The following is a 21,855-nucleotide window of genomic DNA, read 5'->3' as shown; positions in this document are numbered from 1 at the left end:
CTTTATCTCAATTTCAAATTTGCCGCCTTTGGCCTCCATAGAGAAGACCATGTCACCTATAAACAATATCGTCAATAGTTTCTTTACTCTTTCTCTCTACGTATCTTTCTTTCACTGTGTCTGGCGGTCGTTCTCTTATTATCTCTATCCAAGCTGCTCTAATGTCTTCGTCTCTATATGTTTGTCTGTCTCGCCGTCTCATTTTTCAAAAGCTTTAAGGTGGTACTACTGTACCACTTGATAAATTTGTGACTAATTTTAATTTTTGTAATTTTCTCAAAAAATAATAACACACTGGTAATAAAAGATATGTAAATTATAGGGGCAAGGAATCCAGTTACTTCACTGGAATTTCAGTGACTCAAGACAAGCGGAACGTTATTTATGATAAGAAAAGAGATACCGCTATTATTTACCTCGTTTCTTCACATATATAATGAACCACTTCTTGCCCCTATAATATACATTACCTTTTTTACCAGTGTGTAGTTACTTTTTGAGAAAAATGCAAAATTAGTCACAGCATTTATCAGGGGGTGTAGTACCACCTTAAAGAGCACAAACATTCTCAATATTATATTGGTATTGCATGGTAAGTTAGTAATTTAAGTAATATTGTGTCATTTGCTCACAATGACGCCCTCAATGTTTTTGCACGATTATAATGTTTTAACGTCTCTGTGTGAAGGTAAGGTGAAATTGTGCTCAATTAAAGATAATTGAAGGCTTTCGAATGAAATTGGGACTTGTTCTATCCTACTTCATTAGGAGGACATTATTTGATGGTGCAAACTAGCATTTTTGTGGAAAATAAAAAATCTGTTTTGTATGAAAATCGTACGTTTTAACTGGAATGCTGTACGAAAGCACATGTTTATCACAAAATGTTCTTATATCCGTTCATCAATTTTCGAAAAGCATGGCTCTCTGTGAACTACATGAAGCACCACCTTAATATTTTAGATTGATGACCAAATTGATATACGGCTGACTACTTGTATACCATTGAGTACCATCGTGACAGTGAAATCTAGGCTTTATTTATTAAATTAAATTGTCTTTGGTCACGAACATATCATTAAATGTTATTGTAGACACGTCAACATTGAATTGAAGGACTTTCGGTCATTTATGAGAAACAATTTAATCAACAGTGATCAAACAAATTGATGCTAAAAACAATTGATGTGGATCAACGTTAAGTAAGCCAGACATAAAGAGGTAACATTTATAAAAAGTTAACCCTATGCCAGTGAACAATCGAATGCAGTAAATTGTCATTTTAACATGTAATGATTAACTTACTGTAAATGTGACCACAACAATATTAGGATACCTATAGTTATTGGTGTTCTAGATTTGATCGGGCAATATAATTCAACCTTATGTTGTATGTATTTCTTGCAGATATCTAGAATTAGCCTTTGATGATAGCGTTGTCCGCCGGCAAGACGCCACCTATGTTATCCGTTATACAGCAGACAATTATGTAGGACGGGCGCTAGCATGGGACTTTACTAGAGCTAACTGGGACAAACTACGTGAAGAGTAAGTGAATTATCAAAGTTTTTAATAATTCTAAAAAGTTTTCCCCCTACAGCTATACAGTATGCAAAATAATTAAGGTACCAGTTATGTTCACCCTTTTATATCCTAAACAAAAACAAATATGTCAAAATATAAACTAACAATACCTGCATAATTTAGCTCTGATTTAATACCTTATTTGTTGAGATTGGTTGATAATTAAAGAAATGGTGATCTAAAACCTAAGGCAGAAATGAAATCAAAAGTCTAATCAATTAGAGCACGACGCTAGTTTTAATGTGCTGATCAATGAAAGCACGGCGCTAGATCTCTTGTTTGAGAACGCTTTACAAATCAATAGGGCATGCAACGGATGAAATTGCAACTTTTAAATTTGCATCTTTCTTGGGTTTTTGGATCGTCGTGTCTTTATTTTTTGAACGATTGCAACGAACGAGGTCTTAAATTCGAGCTAAAAGATGTAGCTATTGGATGCACATGATGTTCCAATTATGATATTAATGTCTTTTTATGATAATACAAGGGGTTAACATAACTGGTTCCTTAATTATTTTGCTTACAATATTATAACGATGTCTTAATGTGCTTTCCTCGTTGATAGCAAATGTCATCACATAATGAAAACGGATTGTTTAAGGACGTAGTTTTATCATACATAATAAATATAAACAAAGCTACGTAAATGTCATCCATTTATTACATATAATTATAAGAAAATTGATCTGATCGTTGAATATATGTGATGTCATTTAGCAAAGTTTACCTCGTCAAGGTTGATTGCAATTGACAAATATATCGAATATAACATGGTAAACGCATTGACACGTATAACACTGCTAAACAGTATTATACTCAAACCAATAAACCCATTCCACGCCTACCCCTCAAACACATCGATGCAACACATTCAGCTTCTAGACAGTAGTGGGTGGTGTTTGCTGCATCTTTATTCGGATATCTGCAGTTTTCCATTGACAACTTTCAGTTTTCACAAATATTCTTTTGATAACATTATGAAAAACGAAGAATCTGACAATGTGTAATAATTTAGCTATATGTTATGTTGGTGATTTTGCCGGGAAAAGTTTCTACCCCATTACCATTACTCCATCACCTGTGTATTAGATACTTGATGGTTTAGTTATGGTGGCCACCGTGGGTTACCTGCGAATATTTGTATTTGATATATTTTTATCACTTACGCGTAATTCGATTTCTTTGAAAATTTAATCTTTATAACTAACAATTCGCCTATTTGTTGTTGGAAAACTTTTGTTAACATTATCAAGATATTGAATTTACAATTCTACAGTTTCGGAGGCAGTTCTTTTTCATTTGGTAACCTCATTAATGATGTTACACAACATTTTAATACCGAGTTTGATTTGGAACAGGTGAGTGTCTGATTTCTCTAAATCTTATTATTGCATCATTAAATGTTATGTTACTATTCGCTGTAGAAGTAGTGATGCAATAATTATGATTAATTACATAGCGATATGTGACACCAATATTTGAATATATTGCCCTGCACTAGACATACGCTGTAACTCTGCATCGCACAATAATTGATTATCAAAGAATAGTCATAAAGACCAAGATCGTAATTCTATCACATTATGCTGAGTCCATACACGTTTCACTGCCACTTGTTAGATTAGTCATGTTAGCAGTGTCATTGAAAAGAGCAGTATTGTACTCAATCTATGATTGTACAATACACAGACATGACGGGTGACGACTGCAACCTAATTATAGTGCAGGGCAATACATTCATATTTTTCACCTACCGCTATGGAAATTAATCCTGTTACATCACTACTTCTCCTGCGAATACTCAAGCATTCCAGAGGCCTTATGGTGTGGTTTGGTAACCCTGAGCAACGTGAATAATGGAATAAAATGCAATGTAAAATTAATTCGAACGCATACTTTTTTATAAACAGAAATGGTACATATTATGAGTTGCTCAGCGTAATTAAGCTACATAAGGCCTATCATTGTTTGTTGTAATGTATTCTTTTGCCGATAAAAAGTTGTATTACCCTTAAAGCTGCAGAATCACAAGCACGTTTTTGGAAGATATCATACTTGCGCGGTACGAATGACAAACTGGAAAATTCAATGTTAGGAATTATATGATACTTAATGTATGAAAATACAAAAAACGCGACTCTAGATTTTTGGAGCGGTCGGAAAGGGGTAATATAACTTTTGTTTTGGCTTTAAATGTGTAGGATGACATCTAAGGATATCTATGTGAAACGAATATTTCTTTAAACTTTAACAAGTGGTCGATAGATGAAGAATTTTGTTCTGCGTATTTTGATACCTCATTCGACACGATACGACTTAATCCCAAAGGTTATACGCATTTGAGAGATACTTGAGTTTCAAAAGTGACAAATTTGGACATTTCCTCCTCCAGGGCGATTCCTCCACCTCATATAGCGGGTTCACTACAGCGTGACAGACTAAAGCACCGCCCTGTGTTTATAATCTGCGTGCTTGAATCGTGGGAAAAGCTCATTTTAAGATGTTTAATCCATGTTACATTGTCCGTTCGTCTTCTTGTTTTTGATTAACATATCATTCATGTTAATATTTTGGCGAAATATTCTACTTTTTCTAATTTCCTACATAATACTTTCCTACATATACCATTAATTCCAATAAATCACAGACATCCTTGGATAAAAAGTCTTACCAACTCCTGCTATTTGTGACATGATCAAGGGGAATGAGTCACATGTCGACCCTGGTCGAAAATGAGTTTTACAAATTATGTTTTTAAAGAGGACATTTAGAGCTTTCTGAAACTGAAAACCTCATGTCGATACAAATTTTGACACTTACTTTCTTTCTTTCTCAAAATCAATATTAGCGACATCCGACTCATTTCCCTTGATCGTGTCACATTTTAATAGTTTTTGTTAGATAGAAATTAGATGGTGTTAGGAATATTAGGTGGTGGATTCTGTTCATCAATGTTTCCATTCATCTGGACATTCAGTCAATAATAAAAGTGTAATTATTTCCAAAAGGTGCGCGGTCCAATAACCAAGGAGTTATGTAACCACTTCGCTGGCGAATTACACAAGTAAACCTTCCATGGTACACCTATTACACAAGTAAACATCCCATGGTGAACCTCTTACACAATCTTAATCAGTGTACCATTATCATCAAATCAAGTAGTTGGTGGATTCTTTTGATATTAACAAATTCCTGTAAACACTTTTCAGAAAGCATAGGTGTTGGTATTATTAATATTTTGTTATTAGTGAAGCTCTACCACAAACCAGAGAAGATGTAATAAAGAGGAGGGTCAACGGAATTATATCCTTGAGATAATCCCGTAGGTAATCCTGTCGCATCTATTCATAGTCCTTTATTCTCAAGTAGTTAGACATCCACTTGAAATATCCTATGATGTTATGTGTGTGACCGCCCATGGTTGACCAATTTTCACTTCAGAATTGAAAATATTTCCAATGTTTCTATAGAGAATTTGTTAAAAAAGTATGAAACGCGTGTGTTAAGGACCTGCTGCTTGGATGGAATACCACATGTGGATAATACAAGAAAGAAATCGAGTGCTGTAAAATTTCCCCCAAATCCACCGTTATTTGTAAATATATAAATTTCTAAAGAAGAAATTTTTAGAGAGGTGATGATTGTTGATCATTTCTATTTTATTATTTTATGTATTTTCCTTTCATTTCCTGCCAACCTAATAAAGATATTCTGATAATTGATAACATTCTTTATCATAAAGAATAGAGTCTGAAAGTGGCAACAAGTAGCAAAAATTATAATTTGCCATGGAACTTCAGTCATATTTTATCTGAAATCTGACAAGATGACAGGGTCTGCATGCATGGTGTGTATGGCATGATGACATGCACACACTGACCTATCCCTAAAAGCAGTTAGCTGCAACTTGTGTATCACACCCATCCCGGGTTCAAACCCTATTGTGGTATTCTATTGTAAAGCAGCTAAATAGGGTGATTCATCATTTACTTTGAGTGAGCGGTCTCACACATATTTTGTTTGAGGAAAGCTTGATCAACCTCCTCTTTATTACATCTTCTCTGCACAAACTAACAATAATATTGGTAGAAATCGTAGAATAGGTAGAATGGATAAATGTTTTGGGCACATTAGTCATAATTGTATTCTTACAGGTTTGTTGCAAAACGGCGTTTTTAATTGAACCCAAGTTTTTATCGAAATAGTAAATTTTAAGTCATTCAAAATAATGTTAAAAATTCAAATTGCTTTCCTTTAATATTTGTAATACAGTAATTGTAGTTATTGCTACTATTATGACATCCCAGAAAATACAAAAAAAATATTTAAACGTTAAAACGTGTTATAGACGCGTTTTGGTTTTGGTCATAACGTTTTAATAATATTTAAAAGCCAGGTTATATAAAGGCCATGAAAACATTTCTAAAACGTTTCATATGAAAAAACATTACAACAACTTTTCAAAATGTTCTAGCATAATGTTTTTGCAAACATTGTTTAGCATTAACATAATGTTAGAATATTTCGCAGCACATTTTCAAAATGTTTCATGAATATTATATATTAAAACGTAATTTTATGCCCTTTATATAACTTCCATTAACTATTACCTTGTTGTTATTCATTGCAAGGTTAGATCTAACCCTAGTGCAGTTAGCAGCCTGGACAACCGATTCTTTAGAAATGCTTAGTCGCGCTGAAAGTCGATCGATACATGTTAAAATCAGCACAATTCAGAGATACACCTTTTTGCTATGAAATTAATTTTCTCGGTCAAATATAAAGCAATATTTTTTTTTTCTTCAGTAATGTCAGTTAAAAACTTGGTGCTTGGATATATATATTTTTACAAATCCTGGTGTTAAAATTAAGCATCAAATTGTGTCTTTTAGTGTGATATTTTTGATTTTTATAGGCCTTCAGTTCGCACGCGAGCTTTTTACGGAATTCATTTTTAGCGTCTCAAACTAATATAGTTTGCTAAAGAAAGATATTTCCCACCTCTGTAAAGCACATCGTGTGGGTCTATATATTATAGTTTTGTTAGAATTTCCGTTTTTATTTTACCCTTTTTCCCTTCATACTCCGAAAATGTCTAACTCATTACTTTTATCTCGAGAGCAACCAACAGAAATAGTCGATATTTCCTTTGTTGTTTATCCAGGTCAATTTTCCATTGAAAGCAAATTGCCCGACCAGCGATTTGGTAGCCCAAATCCCCAATTGAGTGTTCTGGTTAAACATGATCAGTAGGAGCGCTATAGGCCTGGGAATTTCTTTGCTATATTGAAGTTCTAGCAACACTGTAGCCATGCCGGTATTCCTATTAAACCCAGGGATATCGATCCACAATGCTAGTATTAGCCTTAGATTTCACTCGTTGATTTTGAAAAATGGTCAGCCGGCAGTTAAAATAGTGAAATGAAAACGCACATTCTGACAAAACTATGATATATCGCTCACGGTGATGTGCGTTAGAAAGTTGGGAAAAATCCTTCATTAGCGAACTATCTTACTTTGAAAAGCTAAAAGGTTGATCCAAAAAAAGGCTCGCGGACAGAGTTTAAGCCTATCAAAATCGAAAATCTTACACTAAATGACTAAATTTCACGCCTAAGTTTAACACTAGAATTTGAAAAAAAATACAGTATCAAGCACTACAAGTTTTCCTGACATTTACTGAAAAATGAAAATGATTGCTTTTCATTTGGCCGAGAAAATTAATTTTACATCGAAAAGGTGTAACTAAAAATTTAGCTCATTTCAACACCAAATTCGATCGTTTGTATTGCCTCATTAAATGACTGAGTGAGCCTTGCCAAACAAAAGAATCGGTTGTGCAGGCTGCTAACTCATGAACTAAGTGGGTCTTATCAGTTTACAAAGAAATGGAGCTGCCATATTTTCAGCAGCAAACCGTTTAGAGTTTCTCTCTGATGTAAACTTGCTGACTTTGTTAGCAGCCGTATTGTTCACAATTAGCCTTTTCGAGATATGGCGGACACAATAGGATGGCCCTGCATGAAATGGTTAAAGTCTTTTGAATTCGCCGGATTTTACTCATGTTAAAGACCGCGCTCCTATCATGTACGCCATATCTCGAAAAGGCTAATTGCGCTCAATACACAAAACATAGAAATCTTATTAAAAAACAAAACAAAAACAATGTAGCTATGTTCAACCGTTTTTGTACGCATCAGTAAGTATAATTCATCTCTATGTTCTCTATTCACAGCTGATAGAATTTGGAGTAGGCAGAGACTTTGGTTCTGCAACACGTGCTTATGATCAGGCCATTGAGAAAACTAAAATTAACATCAAATGGATGCAGGAGAATGCTGAAGAAGTTGCGCAATGGCTGGAAGACCAGTAGATGTCTAAGGGAACTTGTAAAATAATCATAGGATTTCTGAAAGATTAATCGATATCAAAATCACTTTTTTTTTACTCAAGTGACCGTTTGGAACATGACCCACTGCTGTTTTCATGTTGTTTGGATATAAACAAACCTCAATAGCTTTGCTACATCTACATGACAATTGTACAAATAATATTATTAAAGTAATAGGACAAAGGGCAATACAGTGAGACGTGTGCTGTAGGAACTTACAATGTTTGTCAACTTTATTGGAAATTAGGAAGATTCCCATCAAAAACATTTTTGCTTTACAAACGTTTTTGTTAATAACGAATGTCGGTTTATATAAAGGTCATGAGGACGTGTTACAGCTTTGTGTATGAAAAAAATATTATCATCAAGATTTCAAAAATGTTTTTAATGCTATTAAAACATTTTGGTACCATTTATGTACCCCTATATAAATTGTACAAATACGTTTTAAACTTTTGCGAATGGTTTCGAAAACGTTTGTTTTGTGTTTGCTGGGTTACTGCTAATTTTACAGTTTTAAATTCTTTGAAATGGATGAACATACATGAGCGTATAAGCATGAGCTCACTGTTTTAAGAGCTTTCCTTTGCAATATATTTACCATGCCTATAAGAGTAGGTCAAATACAGGTCCTTTGGCTATACATGCTGTATCAAAATGACTGCTACCCAGCTTTCAGTGATTATCGACAAGACTGCCACATCAAAAGACAACATAGGAGCTACCTTATATGTTATAAATGAATGTTATATAAGTGCATACAACTATAAATCCTGGGCTTTCTAAGAAGATACAATGTTGCCTTTGAAGAAGCAAGCTTGTCAATTAACGTCATTTTGAAACGTGCATTCTGGAATAATAAAAATATGTATTATAGGGTTTAAGGTATTTCGTTTATCTCCTAACGAGTAGGTGTACAACTATTTGTATTATAAATAATAATTATATTAAATCTCCTTTTTGTTAATTCTTTCAGATTAAAATGATCAGTTAATGTTATTTTTTTACATAACCTAATGTAAATACTTCTAATCATGAATACTGTGTCTATTTGTCTACATCCTTCTCTCTGCTTCTTTCTCTCCCTCAACACATCTCTCCTCTCTCTTGCCTTATTCTGTCTTAATCCTCTATTGTCTAATTTTCCTCTCATACGGTATTTTCTTTCGTTTTTGTGTTTTTATGCAATTTATGATACGTCAATAAAGATCCTGAATCAAAATTCTTATTCAATTGTGTCAATGTGTGTATCAAACAACTGATGTGTATGATTGTGCATAAATATGTAACATAATCCAAAACATCGGTGGCGTACAATTATTCATATACCTTTAGACATTAAAGATTGCTAAGATATGTATAATCGACCAATATTTAAAACATCACATTAAGTAACATGTTTTTCCTAGATTTAGGTCTCCTTAACGACTTACAGGCTTGACATTAGGCATGGAATATTTCTTCACGAATTGCCAAGACTAATCCAAAAGGTGTCTGCATAAACCGCACGGGTTAAATATTTATTCGGGTGTGTCGGGAGATGGTGTTAAATGCTTTTGACATAAATTGTGCTTTCCATGAGTTTACATTATGGTGTTCATAATGTAGTGAGTAAGCCTAAAATGGCGGATTTAAAGAGATTGAATTAGAGTTTTATTTCGATATACGTGTCGAAATAAAAGGAGAATAGAAACACCGCGTGCGAATCAGAGAAACATTTGACATTGTCGGAGAGCCGATATTTATATAGTTTACGCTATCACGGCGAAATAGGATCATTTTCATCCACTTTTATCGCACGTGAGAATGGCGGAGCAGAATTCGACAGGTATGTCGCCTAAGTCAGCGTCGATACAATCGGCAGCTGCCAACAAGCATAGCTCTACACGTGGTGAGGGCAAAACAAGCAAAAAAGATTTGCCAGTTCCTTCGGCTGTGCCTAAAAAGAAGCCAGGCAAACAGCAGCCCCAGGGCAATACTAGTTCTAAGACTGGTGATACTGAAACTGATAGACTGGGTTCAATTGAGAAACTCTTGATCCAGATGCATAGAGATTCACGTGAGCAAAAGGCTGAATTTACAGCCAGAATTGACAAGATAGAGAAAGAATATGCTAGCAATAGTAATATGCAGTATATGTACCATGACTCCGACTCAATGAGCGGTGAACAGTGTGAAAATGCTTATCCAAATTATGGATATTATGGCGGGGGTGAACATGATGTCATGGATATGACTAGTGACGCTATGAGTGAAACTCATGCTTATGATGATAGCACTGGTGCGATTGCTGCCCCAGAGGAACTAAATGAGCAGGTGCAGGTGCTGAGCACTATTAGTGACTTGGTGAAAGAGTCTGAGAAACAAAACGTGTCTAAAGATACACCCACTCCAGCAGCAAAGCCCACAGGCTTTGCAAGGAAATTTGCCGATGTTGCGGAGGTGGGGCCTCCTCTTAATGGGGAATTGACAACAGAGATCAATACCATGTTGGAGATGAAACTGAAAGAAAACAAGATCGCAGAGTTACTTGCAAAACATATCGCACCCTCCAACCTGTCTCGGCTTAAATCGCCCAAGGTAAATCCGCCCATTTGGGCATCAATGACTCCTAAGACACGTGCATTTGACATACGCTTACAAAGAATCCAGAATTCTTTAACTGGTGGAATATGTGCTCTTATGCGCTCCATTGGAGATGACAAGCTTACATCAGAGCTGGAAGAGGTGGTTGCACTACTGTGCAACGCCAACTATGAACTGAGCAATGCTCGAAAGGACCACATTAAACCTCAGTTAAACCCGGCCTATGGCCACCTGTGCCAGACTCAAACTGGGTCAGATTTCTTGTTTGGAGATGATCTCCAACGTAATGTGAAAGATATTACAGAGGAGAAAAAAGCTGTCATGATGTGCACAAAACAGGGGAAGCCATATAAGACTTTCGGGAAGAATCCAAGATTCCACCCCTATTCTACGCAAGGCATGCACCAATCCAACTTTCATCAGAGAAGGGGACAGTATCGCCCTGGACCTTTTTAGGGAACATATCACCCCAGATGCAGGCACCTTACCGCCAGCAACCGCTGTACCGTCAGGGATATCAGCAACCGCAGTGGCGCCAGACATTGCCTCCCCAGAAACTGTACAACAGAGGGAAAGCACCCTCTACTCAAACCAGACCAAGCCAGTAGTAAAACCTGCAGAGGTAGGTGAGTGCAGTGATGCAAATATAGTAGGTGGTCGATTGAAGTCATGTGTATCTGAATGGTATAAATATACATCGGATCCTTCGATTATAGAGGCAGTTAAAGGCTATAGATTAGATTTTAAAGAATTGCCCCCTTATCAAACTGTTAAGCCACATCCATATAATTTGTCAGAAATGGAAACAAATGCAATTGATGAGGAAGTGAAATCCTTATTACGGAAGGATGTGATTGAACGTACTCAACCAGAAGAGGGTGATTTTTGGTCAAATATTTTTCACGTCCCAAAAGGACGGAGGTAGACGTATGATACTAGATCTATCCCAATTAAATAAATACTTGACCTATCAGCACTTTAAAATGGATACATTTGAAGTTGCAAGAAAGCTAATTTCTCATGATTGCTACATGGCTTCAATCGACCTCAAAGATGCCTATTATTCAGTACCCATATCAAAACAGCATAGGAAATACCTGAAATTTCTTTGGAATGGTGTTTTATATCAGTATAAAGCTCTACCAAATGGACTTTCCTCAGCTCCAAGGCTATTTACCAAGGTGTTAAAACCACCTTTTTCCAAATTGAGGAGCCTAGGTTACTGTATTGTTGGGTACATAGATGATACCCTCATTATTGCTCCATCAAAACAGGAAGCAGAACAGGCAGTGCACCACACAGCCAATGTCTTGTCTAAGCTGGGGTTTATTATTCACCCAAGAAAATCAATATTTGAGCCAACACAACAAATTAAATTCCTAGGCTTTGTGATAAACTCAAGTGACATGACAGTGTCATTAACAGGAGACAAGAGACTTGATATTAAGAACAGGTGTATTGAACTCTTGCGTAAACAAAAACCAAGTATTAGACAAATAGCTGAAGTTGTTGGGAAAATAGTCGCAGCATCCCCTGCAGTTCAATATGCCCAACTGCATTACAGAGCTTTGGAAATTACCAAAATTGTATCTCTCAAGCATAATGCTGGTAATTTTGAGGCAAAAACTGTTTTGGGACAATCTGCTAGAAATGATCTGGATTGGTGGATTTGCAACATTGATCAGGAAACAACTAGGGCACAGGTTCAGGTACCTAATGCAGATATACAGATTGAAAGTGATGCCAGTGGCTTAGGATGGGGTGGTACAAATGGTATTGATGAGATTGGTGGTAAATGGAATGCCCAGGAACAGCAGTTGTTTGAGTCGTCAGGCATTAACACCATGGAGTTGCTAGCTGCATTTTTTACAGTGCGAGCATTTTGTAAACAAATGAAAAACAAACATGTTCATGTTAAATGTGACAACCAAACAGCGGTGACTTACATCAATAATATGGGGGGTACTCGTTCAACTGGGTGCAATGCTTTGGCAAAGGAGTTATGGCAGTGGTGCAGCGACTGATGCATTTACAGTCAATTGGGGAAATTCTTTCTTTTATGCTTTCCCTCCATTTTGTTTGATCTATACTTGCCTCCAGAAAATAGAAATGGAAAAAGCAGAAGGCATTATTATACTCCCTAAATGGCCTACTCAGCCATGGTTTGCTAAAGTATTGCACATGCTGGTTGCCCAGCCCATTCTCTTGCCCAAAGGTGTCATCTCTCAGCCCATATCAGGGGTAAAACACCCACTCACTCATAAATTACGCCTTTTGTGTTGCAGATTGTCCGGAGATCATTGCAAGAGCAAGGAGTTCCGCAGGAGGCGTTGCTCATTATTGAGCAATCATGGCGACCCTCGACAGCTAAACAGTACCATGTGTATATTACAAGATGGCTTGACTTTTGCAGTAGATGGGGCACTAATCCTATGCAATCGGGTGTAGGCCCTGTTCTCAGTTTTCTTACTGAACAGTTCAGCAATTTCAATTTAAGTTATAGTGCTATGAATACATGTAGGTGTGCACTATCTACTTTTCTTATTATACCAGGAGCTCACACAGCTGGTACTCATCCCTTAATAACAAGATTTATTAAGGGTGTATTTCAAATTCGTCCTACATTACCAAGATACAGGGAAGTTTGGGATGTCACAATTGTGTTGAATTATTTGAAATCTCTACATCCAACCAATCAATTGCGTTTGAGAGATTTGACATTCAAACTTACAATGCTGATGGCATTGACTACAGGGCAAAGAGTACAGACACTTCACATGTTAAATTTAGAAGACATGGTGGTTCACAGTAACGACATAACATTTTATTGCTCAAAATTGCTTAATCAATCTAGGCCTGGTAATGTAGGAATGAAAATTGAGTTCAAATCATATAATGTAGATAAACGTGTATGTGTGCTTTCAGTGCTACAGCACTATATTAAGGTTACTAAAAGTTTAAGAGGAGATGAGCAGCAATTGCTGATTAGTTTTAGAAAGCCACATGTTAAAGTTACTAAGGACACTATTTCAGGCTGGATAAAACGTACTATGAAAGCAGCAGGTGTCAATATAGAGGTATTCAAGTCACATTCAACACGAGCAGCATCTTGTTCTGCGGCAAACTCTAGACATGTACCTATTACAGATATACTAGCTGCAGCAGGATGGTCTGGGGAAAAAACTTTCCAGCAACATTACAATAAGCCTGTTGTGAAACAAAGTGAATTTGCTAATGCTGTGTTGGAGTAAGACACGTAAAGAAAACAAAGAAACTCTACATTCTACAAGTAGCCCAAGGCTCTTACTAAGTTTATTAAAAAGTAAACATGTATTGTGTATAAACAAGCAAAAAATTGGTAATGGTTGATATTACAAGTTGTCCAAGAAGGACAATACTCTGATGTACTTTTGCATGTATGATTAAAGACTTGTTGTTGGTGAAAACTTACCATTGTTTTCAGTTTGTTGTTGTGCTATGAGGCTAGACTTGCTTTAAAGTCTCCTTTTATTTCGACACGTATATCGAAATAAAATAGGAAGATTAAACGAGAACTTACCTTAGTTCGAAGTTTGATCCTTATTTTATGAAGATATGGTGAGTGGAGGAATAAAATGCCCTCCCTCCCATACCCAAGTCTTCATAAATATGCAATAAGCAAGACAACACACCTTTTGTGAGGTGACCCGTTTGGTTTTTATATTATTATTATCAAGCTAGCCTCATTACTTTCAAGGCTGATTCGCACGCGGTGTTTCTATTCTCATTTTATTCCTCCACTCACCATATCTTCATAAAATAAGGATCAAACTTCGAACTAAGGTAAGTTCTCGTTTAATCTTCCTATTTTGTGTTGGATAAAATTTCCGAATTTCTGAAAATTGTTCTGATATTATTATCAAATTTATTGAAGTTTGAGGTAATTATGTGCTGACCCTAAATACCAATAAGTGTTGATCAGAATTGAAATGCACTTGCAATGTACAAGTTTTGCATGTGGGAGGATCTTTTGAAAAAAAAGGCTCATAAAAGAGGTACGCACTCAGAAAATTTGAATGGCCACCTGGGGCCAAGTGTTATAAACTAACAGTCAGCAAAATAAACATCAGCGTAAGTTCATTGCACCAACATGATCAGTGCAGTTGTTTTTACACCGTAAGTTTATAACATCTGACCGCAGTGGGGACAATCATACTTTCTGAGTGCTTACCACTTTTAAGAGCCATTATTTTAAGCTCCTCCTATTTTCAAAAAATTGGTACATTGCAAGTGCATTCCAGCTCTGATGAATGTCAATTGAATACCTGAGTGGAAGAAGGGCCCAACTCCAATTTGTTACAAAAATGAGTTTTATTGCCAGCAGACTGTTCTTCCTTGTGTGTGAAAGATGAGCCAAAATCCACTCTCTAAGTAGTCTTCCACGTACACTTAATCATGGTTTTCATGGAAGAAAGGCCCAACTCCACGGAGTTGGGCCCTTCTTCCACAAATATTGGGTTAAAGAGGAATTTTATTCATCCATGAAATCTGCTTTTCACTACAATAAATCTTTTTTCTTAACATATTACATACTTCTACTTGCGCAATTATTGGATAATTACCAAATTTCTGTAGCTATTTGTTACACATCTGCTTACGGAACTGGCACTTGCAGTATATTAGTGGAAGAAGGGCCCAACTCCATCTCGTATTAAGACCTGTACCGCTGCCATGGAAGCATTATACATTATTTTGTGATATTGTATGTTCATGTATTAAAGGTCCTCTGAAGATGAAAACATTCTGTCTATAAAACTTTTCCAAATATTAAGTTTTTTCTTAATATCTCAAAAACAGTTTTGATGGAGTTGGGCCCTTCTTCCACTCCGGTATTCAATTGCTAACGAAGTTTAGGAAATATCACCCCAAACCAATAAATTTGATAATAACAGAATAATGTTGTATAAGTCCGAAATTGTGTCCCCACAAAGTTCATATTCAGCCATTATAAATCTGCCATTTTAGGCAAATGCACTACATTGTGAGTACCATAATGTAATCTCATGGGACACACAATTTCTATCAAACAATTATTTCCCAGCAAACACAAAAACGTTTTAAATAAGTTATATTTTGGCTTTTGGTTTAGGTAAAAACGTTTTAATAGCATTATAATGTCGGGTTATATAAAGGTCATGATAACGTTTTAAAACGTTTTGTATGAAAACACACTACAACAATATTTTAAATGTTTTTGTAAACTATTTTTGCAAACATTTTGGTAAAATATTGTGTCAATACTTAAATAACATTAAAATAAATTTGAACCCAGCAAACACAGACATGTTCTAAAATTTTTTTTTTTCAAAACCTTTTAATAACATTTAAATGTCGGGTTATATAAAGGTCATGAAAACGTTTTAAAACGTTATTGAAAATATTTTGGGCAAACATTTTTCGCAAAATATTTTTCAACTCCAAAATAACATTCTGTTTAGAATGTTTTGTATCAAGTTTTCAAGAATGTTTTTGAATGTTATTAAAATGTTGTTATACCCTTTATATAACCCCATATTTAAACGTTTTCTGTAAAACATTTTTGTTTGCTGAGCAGTAGATTATCAAAAAATGTTTTTAAGGTAATGAAAACGTTTTATACTCTTAATATACCCTTTATATAACCCGACATTTAAACGTTTTCTGACAAGCTTTTATAACCTTTTGCGAATGATGTCGAAAACGTTTTGTGTTTGCTGGGTTTACACCATCGCCTGACACCCTGTCAATCAATATTTAGCCTGTGCGGCTTATGCAGACCCCTGTCCTCCCAGACTAGTCTTGGCACTCAGGAAACATTTCATACTTAATTATGTAGGATTAAAAAAAGTAGCAGTCAAACAAAACCAAACAGACAAAAAAACAACAAAAAACAACAACAACAACAACAACAAAAAACAGCCGACGTTTCGAGCAGATACTGCTCTTGTTTAGGGACAGACAACAAAATATAAAAGCAAACAACGAAAACTACATGCTGTAGTTTAAAAACAAATTCAATTCAAAAACTGATGGCAAGTTCAAATAGAACTCAGTAGCAAACAAGACAAGCTCAGAGCAAAATACGCATGGTTTATTTTTTTGTCTGTTTGGTTTTGTTTGACTGGCACACTCACCTCATGTACCGAGATAGACAAGTTTTTTTCCCTTTTGATCCATGTATTGTACCATTTATATCCAAAATCCGCCCAAAAATACCAAGACACCACTAGTGAAATAAGCAATTTTGTGAATTCTGTACAAAAAGTTTGAATAATTAAGTCTTGGTACTAATATTGTACCAAAGAAAATTGGACAGGTATCGTATCCAATGATTCTTGTAGCCTACAAAACATGTCGACGTCATAATGAAAAGACAATGTGGTGCTATTGAAAACCCATGTGCTACTTTGAGTTTCGGAGTGCCTTTTTCAAACAACCTTGTTTGAAAAACTAAAAACAGTACATTCATACAGCTTTCACACACAATAGACAGTAGACTGCAGGCTAGGTTATAATTAATTTTTAATATACTTATTACTGTGTTTAGAAAATGTTTGTTAACTTGGGTACAGAGCGATAATGACTCAACTTTCCCATTCGAAAACAATTGATATTTGTATAATAATGCATATTCCATTGCAATAGAGACGTGTACGCTAAGTCATGTTGTCTTTACAGGAGAGTCTGGGTTCTTGGCGACATAAAATAGAACAAAAGCGTATCATTAGCAATCAAAAGTTTAGCCAAAACCATGCATAATTCTGCTTAGTTTAAATTTGGCGCCTTACGTGTTTTTGTCATGAATTATTACAGGTAGTATATAATAAATAATGGTGTTGTGACATCGTAAGTGAAAGATCAACATATCTTTAAAGCATATTATATCTTTTAAGAGCTCACATTCGTTTGTGGATCTTTAAGGGTTTTTCACGACCTTTATAACTTGATAACATTTTACCTTGTACAGACTTGACATTTAATATGGAATATTTTTCCCAAAGTTCCAAGACTGGTCTGGACGGAGTCTGCATAGACCGCACGGGCTAAATATTAATTGAGGTGTGTCGGGAGATGGTGTAACATAATTGTTTGATAGAAAATGTACTTTCGATATGTTTACATTATGGTGCTTATAATGTAGCGAATTTGCCTAAAATGGCGGATTTAGGGAGGCTGAATTTGAGCTTTGAGGGGGACACAATTTCGGACTTTATGCAACGTGGTTCTGTTATTATCAAATTTATAGGGGTTTGAGGTGATATTTCTTAAACTTCTTTAGCAATTGGTATTCATCACAGCTGAAATACACTTATAATGTACCAAGTTTTTGAACAGGGGAGGAGCTTAAAAATAGGGCTCTTAAAGGCTGTACGTACTCAGAAAGTTTGAATGGCCCCCTGGCCCTGGGGTCAAATGTTATAAACTTACGGTACAAAAACTACTGTGCGGATTCTTGGTTGTCCAATGAACTCACACTGTTTCTTTGTGTACAGTAAGTTTATAACATTTGGCCCCAGGGGACCATTCAAAATTTCTGAGTACATACCACTTTGTAGAGCCATAATTTGTAAGGCTCCTCTCACTTTTAAAACTGGTAGATCACAGGTGCATTTCAGTTATGACGAACACTTATTGGTATTTAGGTTCAATAAAATTGCCTCAAACCTCAATAAATTTGATAATATCAGAATAATGTTGATAAAATTCAGAAATTTTACCCCCACAAAATTCAAATTCAGTCTCCTTAAATCCGCCATTTTAGGCTAATTTACTACATTATGAGCGCCATGATGTAAACTAATGGAAAGCACATTTTCTGTCAAACAATTATTTTATACCATATCCCGACACACCCCAATTAATATTTAGCCGGTGCCGTTTATGCAGACCTCTACCAAACCAGTCTTGGAATTTTTTGACAAATTATTCCATATTAAATGTCAAGTCTGTATGATGAATTCTATTTAATCTTTCGTGCCTTGCCCTTGTTCTGATACAGATTGGGCGGCATGAGCAGTGTTCTTAGAGCGACGACTGATCATTTCAATTCAGAATTTGGTCTAGAACAGGTGAGATTATGGTTTTATTCGAAGTTAACTTTGTGTGTGTTTTTTCTTAATTTGCAGCTATGGGGATGGTTTCTTTTCCTTCAGTTCTCTTATCAGAGATGTAACTGATCATTTTAATAGCGAATTTGATTTAGAGCAGGTAAGATGCCGTGAGTCAGTCTTGTCTGCAGGCTCTTGTCATGCATGTTCGTTAGTCGAGTACTAACAGTCGCAATACTAACTATTAATATCATCACATCAGGGATGCGCAATAATGCGGGGTGGATGCAATGCATTATGCATACCCATAATAATGCATACCCTCACTAATGCATATCCTCCACAATGCATACCATTCACTAATGCATACCCTCCACAATGTATACCCTTCACTAATTGGCCGTAACTGTCCCTTGACAGAGGGTTGTAAAAATGAATGAATAGATTGTCGTTTGCTCCCACAATAGCTGTCTCAGAACAAATACCGGTATGTGCGAGCGCGCGAAAATGTGCCATTTTGAAGGTAAAATATGACACGATCTGGTCCCTGGGGGCCAAAGGCGGCAAATTCAAACAGACATCACAAAACTTTAGAACCAAGTATGCTAGACCTTTAGTGTTTTCAGTATATGATAGCCTAATGTTTGTATAAGGTAATAGTTATAGCAACTTAATTTTCAAAATGCCTCATTTGGCCCCCATGGACCAGATCGTGTCACAAATGACGAAATATGACGTCAAACTGAGCTAAACCGGAACAAAGCGCACGAAAATACGGATTTGCAGATAACAGGATGTAAAGATAAAGATTATTTTAATAAATTTTCACCAGGTTCACCGTCGCAAATAATAAAGGAGACAAGTAGAAAAAAGTGATCCCGCCTGGGAATCGAACCCAGGACCTCCGGTTTACGATACCTGTGCCATAACCACTCGGCCACGGGAGCTTCATGATTAGGCTGTTTGAAATTTGAATCCATAAGCGGTCACTTAAGCTTATCTCCTCCACGCAAATGGCCCATAGTAGCTAGGGCCGTAAATGCGAGAAAAAATTGCCATCCTCCCTGTGAGAAAATATTACATGGAAAAAACAGTGGCATGATCGACAGGGATTATATAAATAAACACAATTTTTCCCAGGTTCGCCGTCGCAAATAATAAAGGAGACAAGTAAATCGAACCCAGGACCACAGATTTCGATCATTCCACTGGTTTTTCCATGTATTCTTCGATTTCGATCATGCCACTGGTTTTTCCATGTATTCTTTTAATACTCATACCGTGCTATCTACTGAGGATTAAACCCACACGCTATCTACTTAATAATCCATATATGGGGCTACAAGTCAACTCTCATAACATACTTACCGACCCTCGTAGATTAACAGAGCTATTCATGTTTGTCCAATAGTATGGATGAAATACATAAATTATTACGAATATTCGCAATAACTTTTGCAAATAATCGCAATAACATTGCCAATATACGTAATAACATTGCGAATATTCGCATTAACTTTGTAAATATTTTCAATACTTTTCGCAATAATTATTTTTACATTTTGGCACTAACTAATATGACTTATTAATGCATCGCTCTGATCCAATGTGCTTGACTAAAAAGTTTTCTATATGTGGTTGACGAAATATTATTATATTTTATCTTCTAACAGTTAATAGAATTTGGTGAAGGAAAAGATTTAGGTTCAGCAACGAGGACATACGAGCAACAGATAGAGAAGACCAAGGCAAACATTAAATGGATGAATGAAAATGCTGAAGAAACATCGAAATGGCTCGAAGAGCAAGTTGGATTGCTAGAAGGAAGACAAGCATAATTTATTTTCAAATGAACACTTTGGCCAAAGGGGGAGCTGGAGCGGGGCACATGTTGCTGTAAATGGGGACGTACCACCCAAGTGGGTTTGTTTGTCACATACACAAATCACCAGATATGGGATAGGTTGTGTCACAGACGATGCTCATACATGGGTCAATGTTTTGAAAAATCCTCACAAATTTGGGAACTGTGATATGCTTCAAACTTAAAATATAGCATTCATTTACTGAAATAACATACATATTAGAAAACATTTTACTTTGTAAATTGCTGATACCATTGTTTAAGGGAATCCAATTTCAGGACTAGAAAGTGGATTTCAGGAAATTGATTATTAACCCATTTCATTGGATTACTTAAATTATAATTATTATTGGATCGACTTATCAGAGTTAGCTTCCTATTTTGTTTTCATAACAACTATGGTTCGAATTCACGAACAAGAAACTGAGGAGTATGTTAAATGCTGAAATAATAACAAATGGGTTAATTATATTTAATGGATTATGTACCCCGTATATATCACAATCTCCTCTTTATACTCGCAGACTAATTTCAGATAACTTTTGTATTCAACAGTTTAGGTGCTAACACATGTACGAAGATTAGCAGTGCCGCCGACAAGAGGGGTTAAGGGGATGCGTTAACCCCGGGCCCGGGGTCCTAGGGGCCCGTAAAATAAAGACAACATACATTAATGGGCCCATAAAAGGAAAGAAAAGACACCTGAGCCCGTAGAAAGGGGACCCGTGCGTTCATTTTACCCCGGGCCCGCAATGGCTCTTGGCGGCGCTATTAGGTTTAAGAAATTCGGGCCTCACAGAATAGTCGACTGCAGATCCGTCGGATAACACTTTTCAATGGGAAATGAACTTTGCTGCTTGGATGATGTCACGATGAGGTTAGCATTTATTCCGTATTGAAAAGCGTGTTCCGACGGATCTGCACTCGACCGGCCTCTCAGCTTGTTTTGCATGCATTGGGTCAAATATCAGCGTGGACCTGTTGCTTGGGTGAAATGGGTCCAACCTTTTAATAATTGGCATTGTCCGGTATATATGTAAGCCAAATTTACCAGATACGTTTCTTATATTCAAAATCGAGTAATTGGCATAACATCCACATTGTATCGGGAAGTTGTATTTTAAACTTTTAACTCGAATTCAACTTGCACCATTTTTCTTTGTTCTTTGATTGGGATTATTTGAGTGTTGTTAATTCGCAAAAAGATATTCTAGAAATAGTATAATGTATAGAAATTGATATAAATAAGATTTTTAAATTAAAATATCACAGTATCACATTACGGTATTTACTAGGGCAAAGACATTTAGAAAATAGAAATTACGTAGAACATAGAAATCAAACATAGATTTTATTATTGACTA

General features: G+C 35.9%; 2 protein-coding genes across 3 annotated transcripts in view; both read left to right on the top strand.

Annotated features, from left to right (window-relative positions):
* The window catches only part of LOC140142900 (aminopeptidase N-like), a 61,373-nt gene extending 40,249 nt beyond the window's left edge, over window positions 1-21,124 (top strand). Inside the window, 3 exon segments of the mRNA XM_072164923.1 lie at window positions 1,408-1,548; window positions 18,706-18,787; window positions 20,301-21,124. Of these exon segments, the coding sequence (XP_072021024.1) occupies window positions 1,408-1,548; window positions 18,706-18,787; window positions 20,301-20,465 (388 nt within the window). The 3' untranslated portion in view covers window positions 20,466-21,124.
* On the top strand, window positions 9,709-14,408 carry LOC140142899 (uncharacterized). Of its 2 annotated transcripts, none has more exons than XM_072164922.1 (2): window positions 9,709-11,183; window positions 12,847-14,408. In XM_072164922.1, exon 1 carries the CDS (start codon window positions 9,782-9,784, stop codon window positions 11,015-11,017), a length of 1,236 nt encoding a protein of 411 aa, XP_072021023.1. In that variant the 5' UTR covers window positions 9,709-9,781; the 3' UTR covers window positions 11,018-11,183; window positions 12,847-14,408. The 2 variants fall into 2 exon arrangements, with proteins under 2 accessions (XP_072021023.1, XP_072021022.1); XM_072164921.1 differs by having other exon boundaries at window positions 9,709-11,187.
* Window positions 21,125-21,855: the final 731 nt, after the last annotated feature.

Source organism: Amphiura filiformis, chromosome 20 (assembly GCF_039555335.1).
Source record: "Amphiura filiformis chromosome 20, Afil_fr2py, whole genome shotgun sequence".
Lineage (NCBI taxonomy): Eukaryota > Metazoa > Echinodermata > Ophiuroidea > Amphilepidida > Amphiuridae > Amphiura > Amphiura filiformis.
Note: the sequence above shows the minus strand (reverse complement) of the source record. Positions and strands in the feature narration are given on the sequence as shown.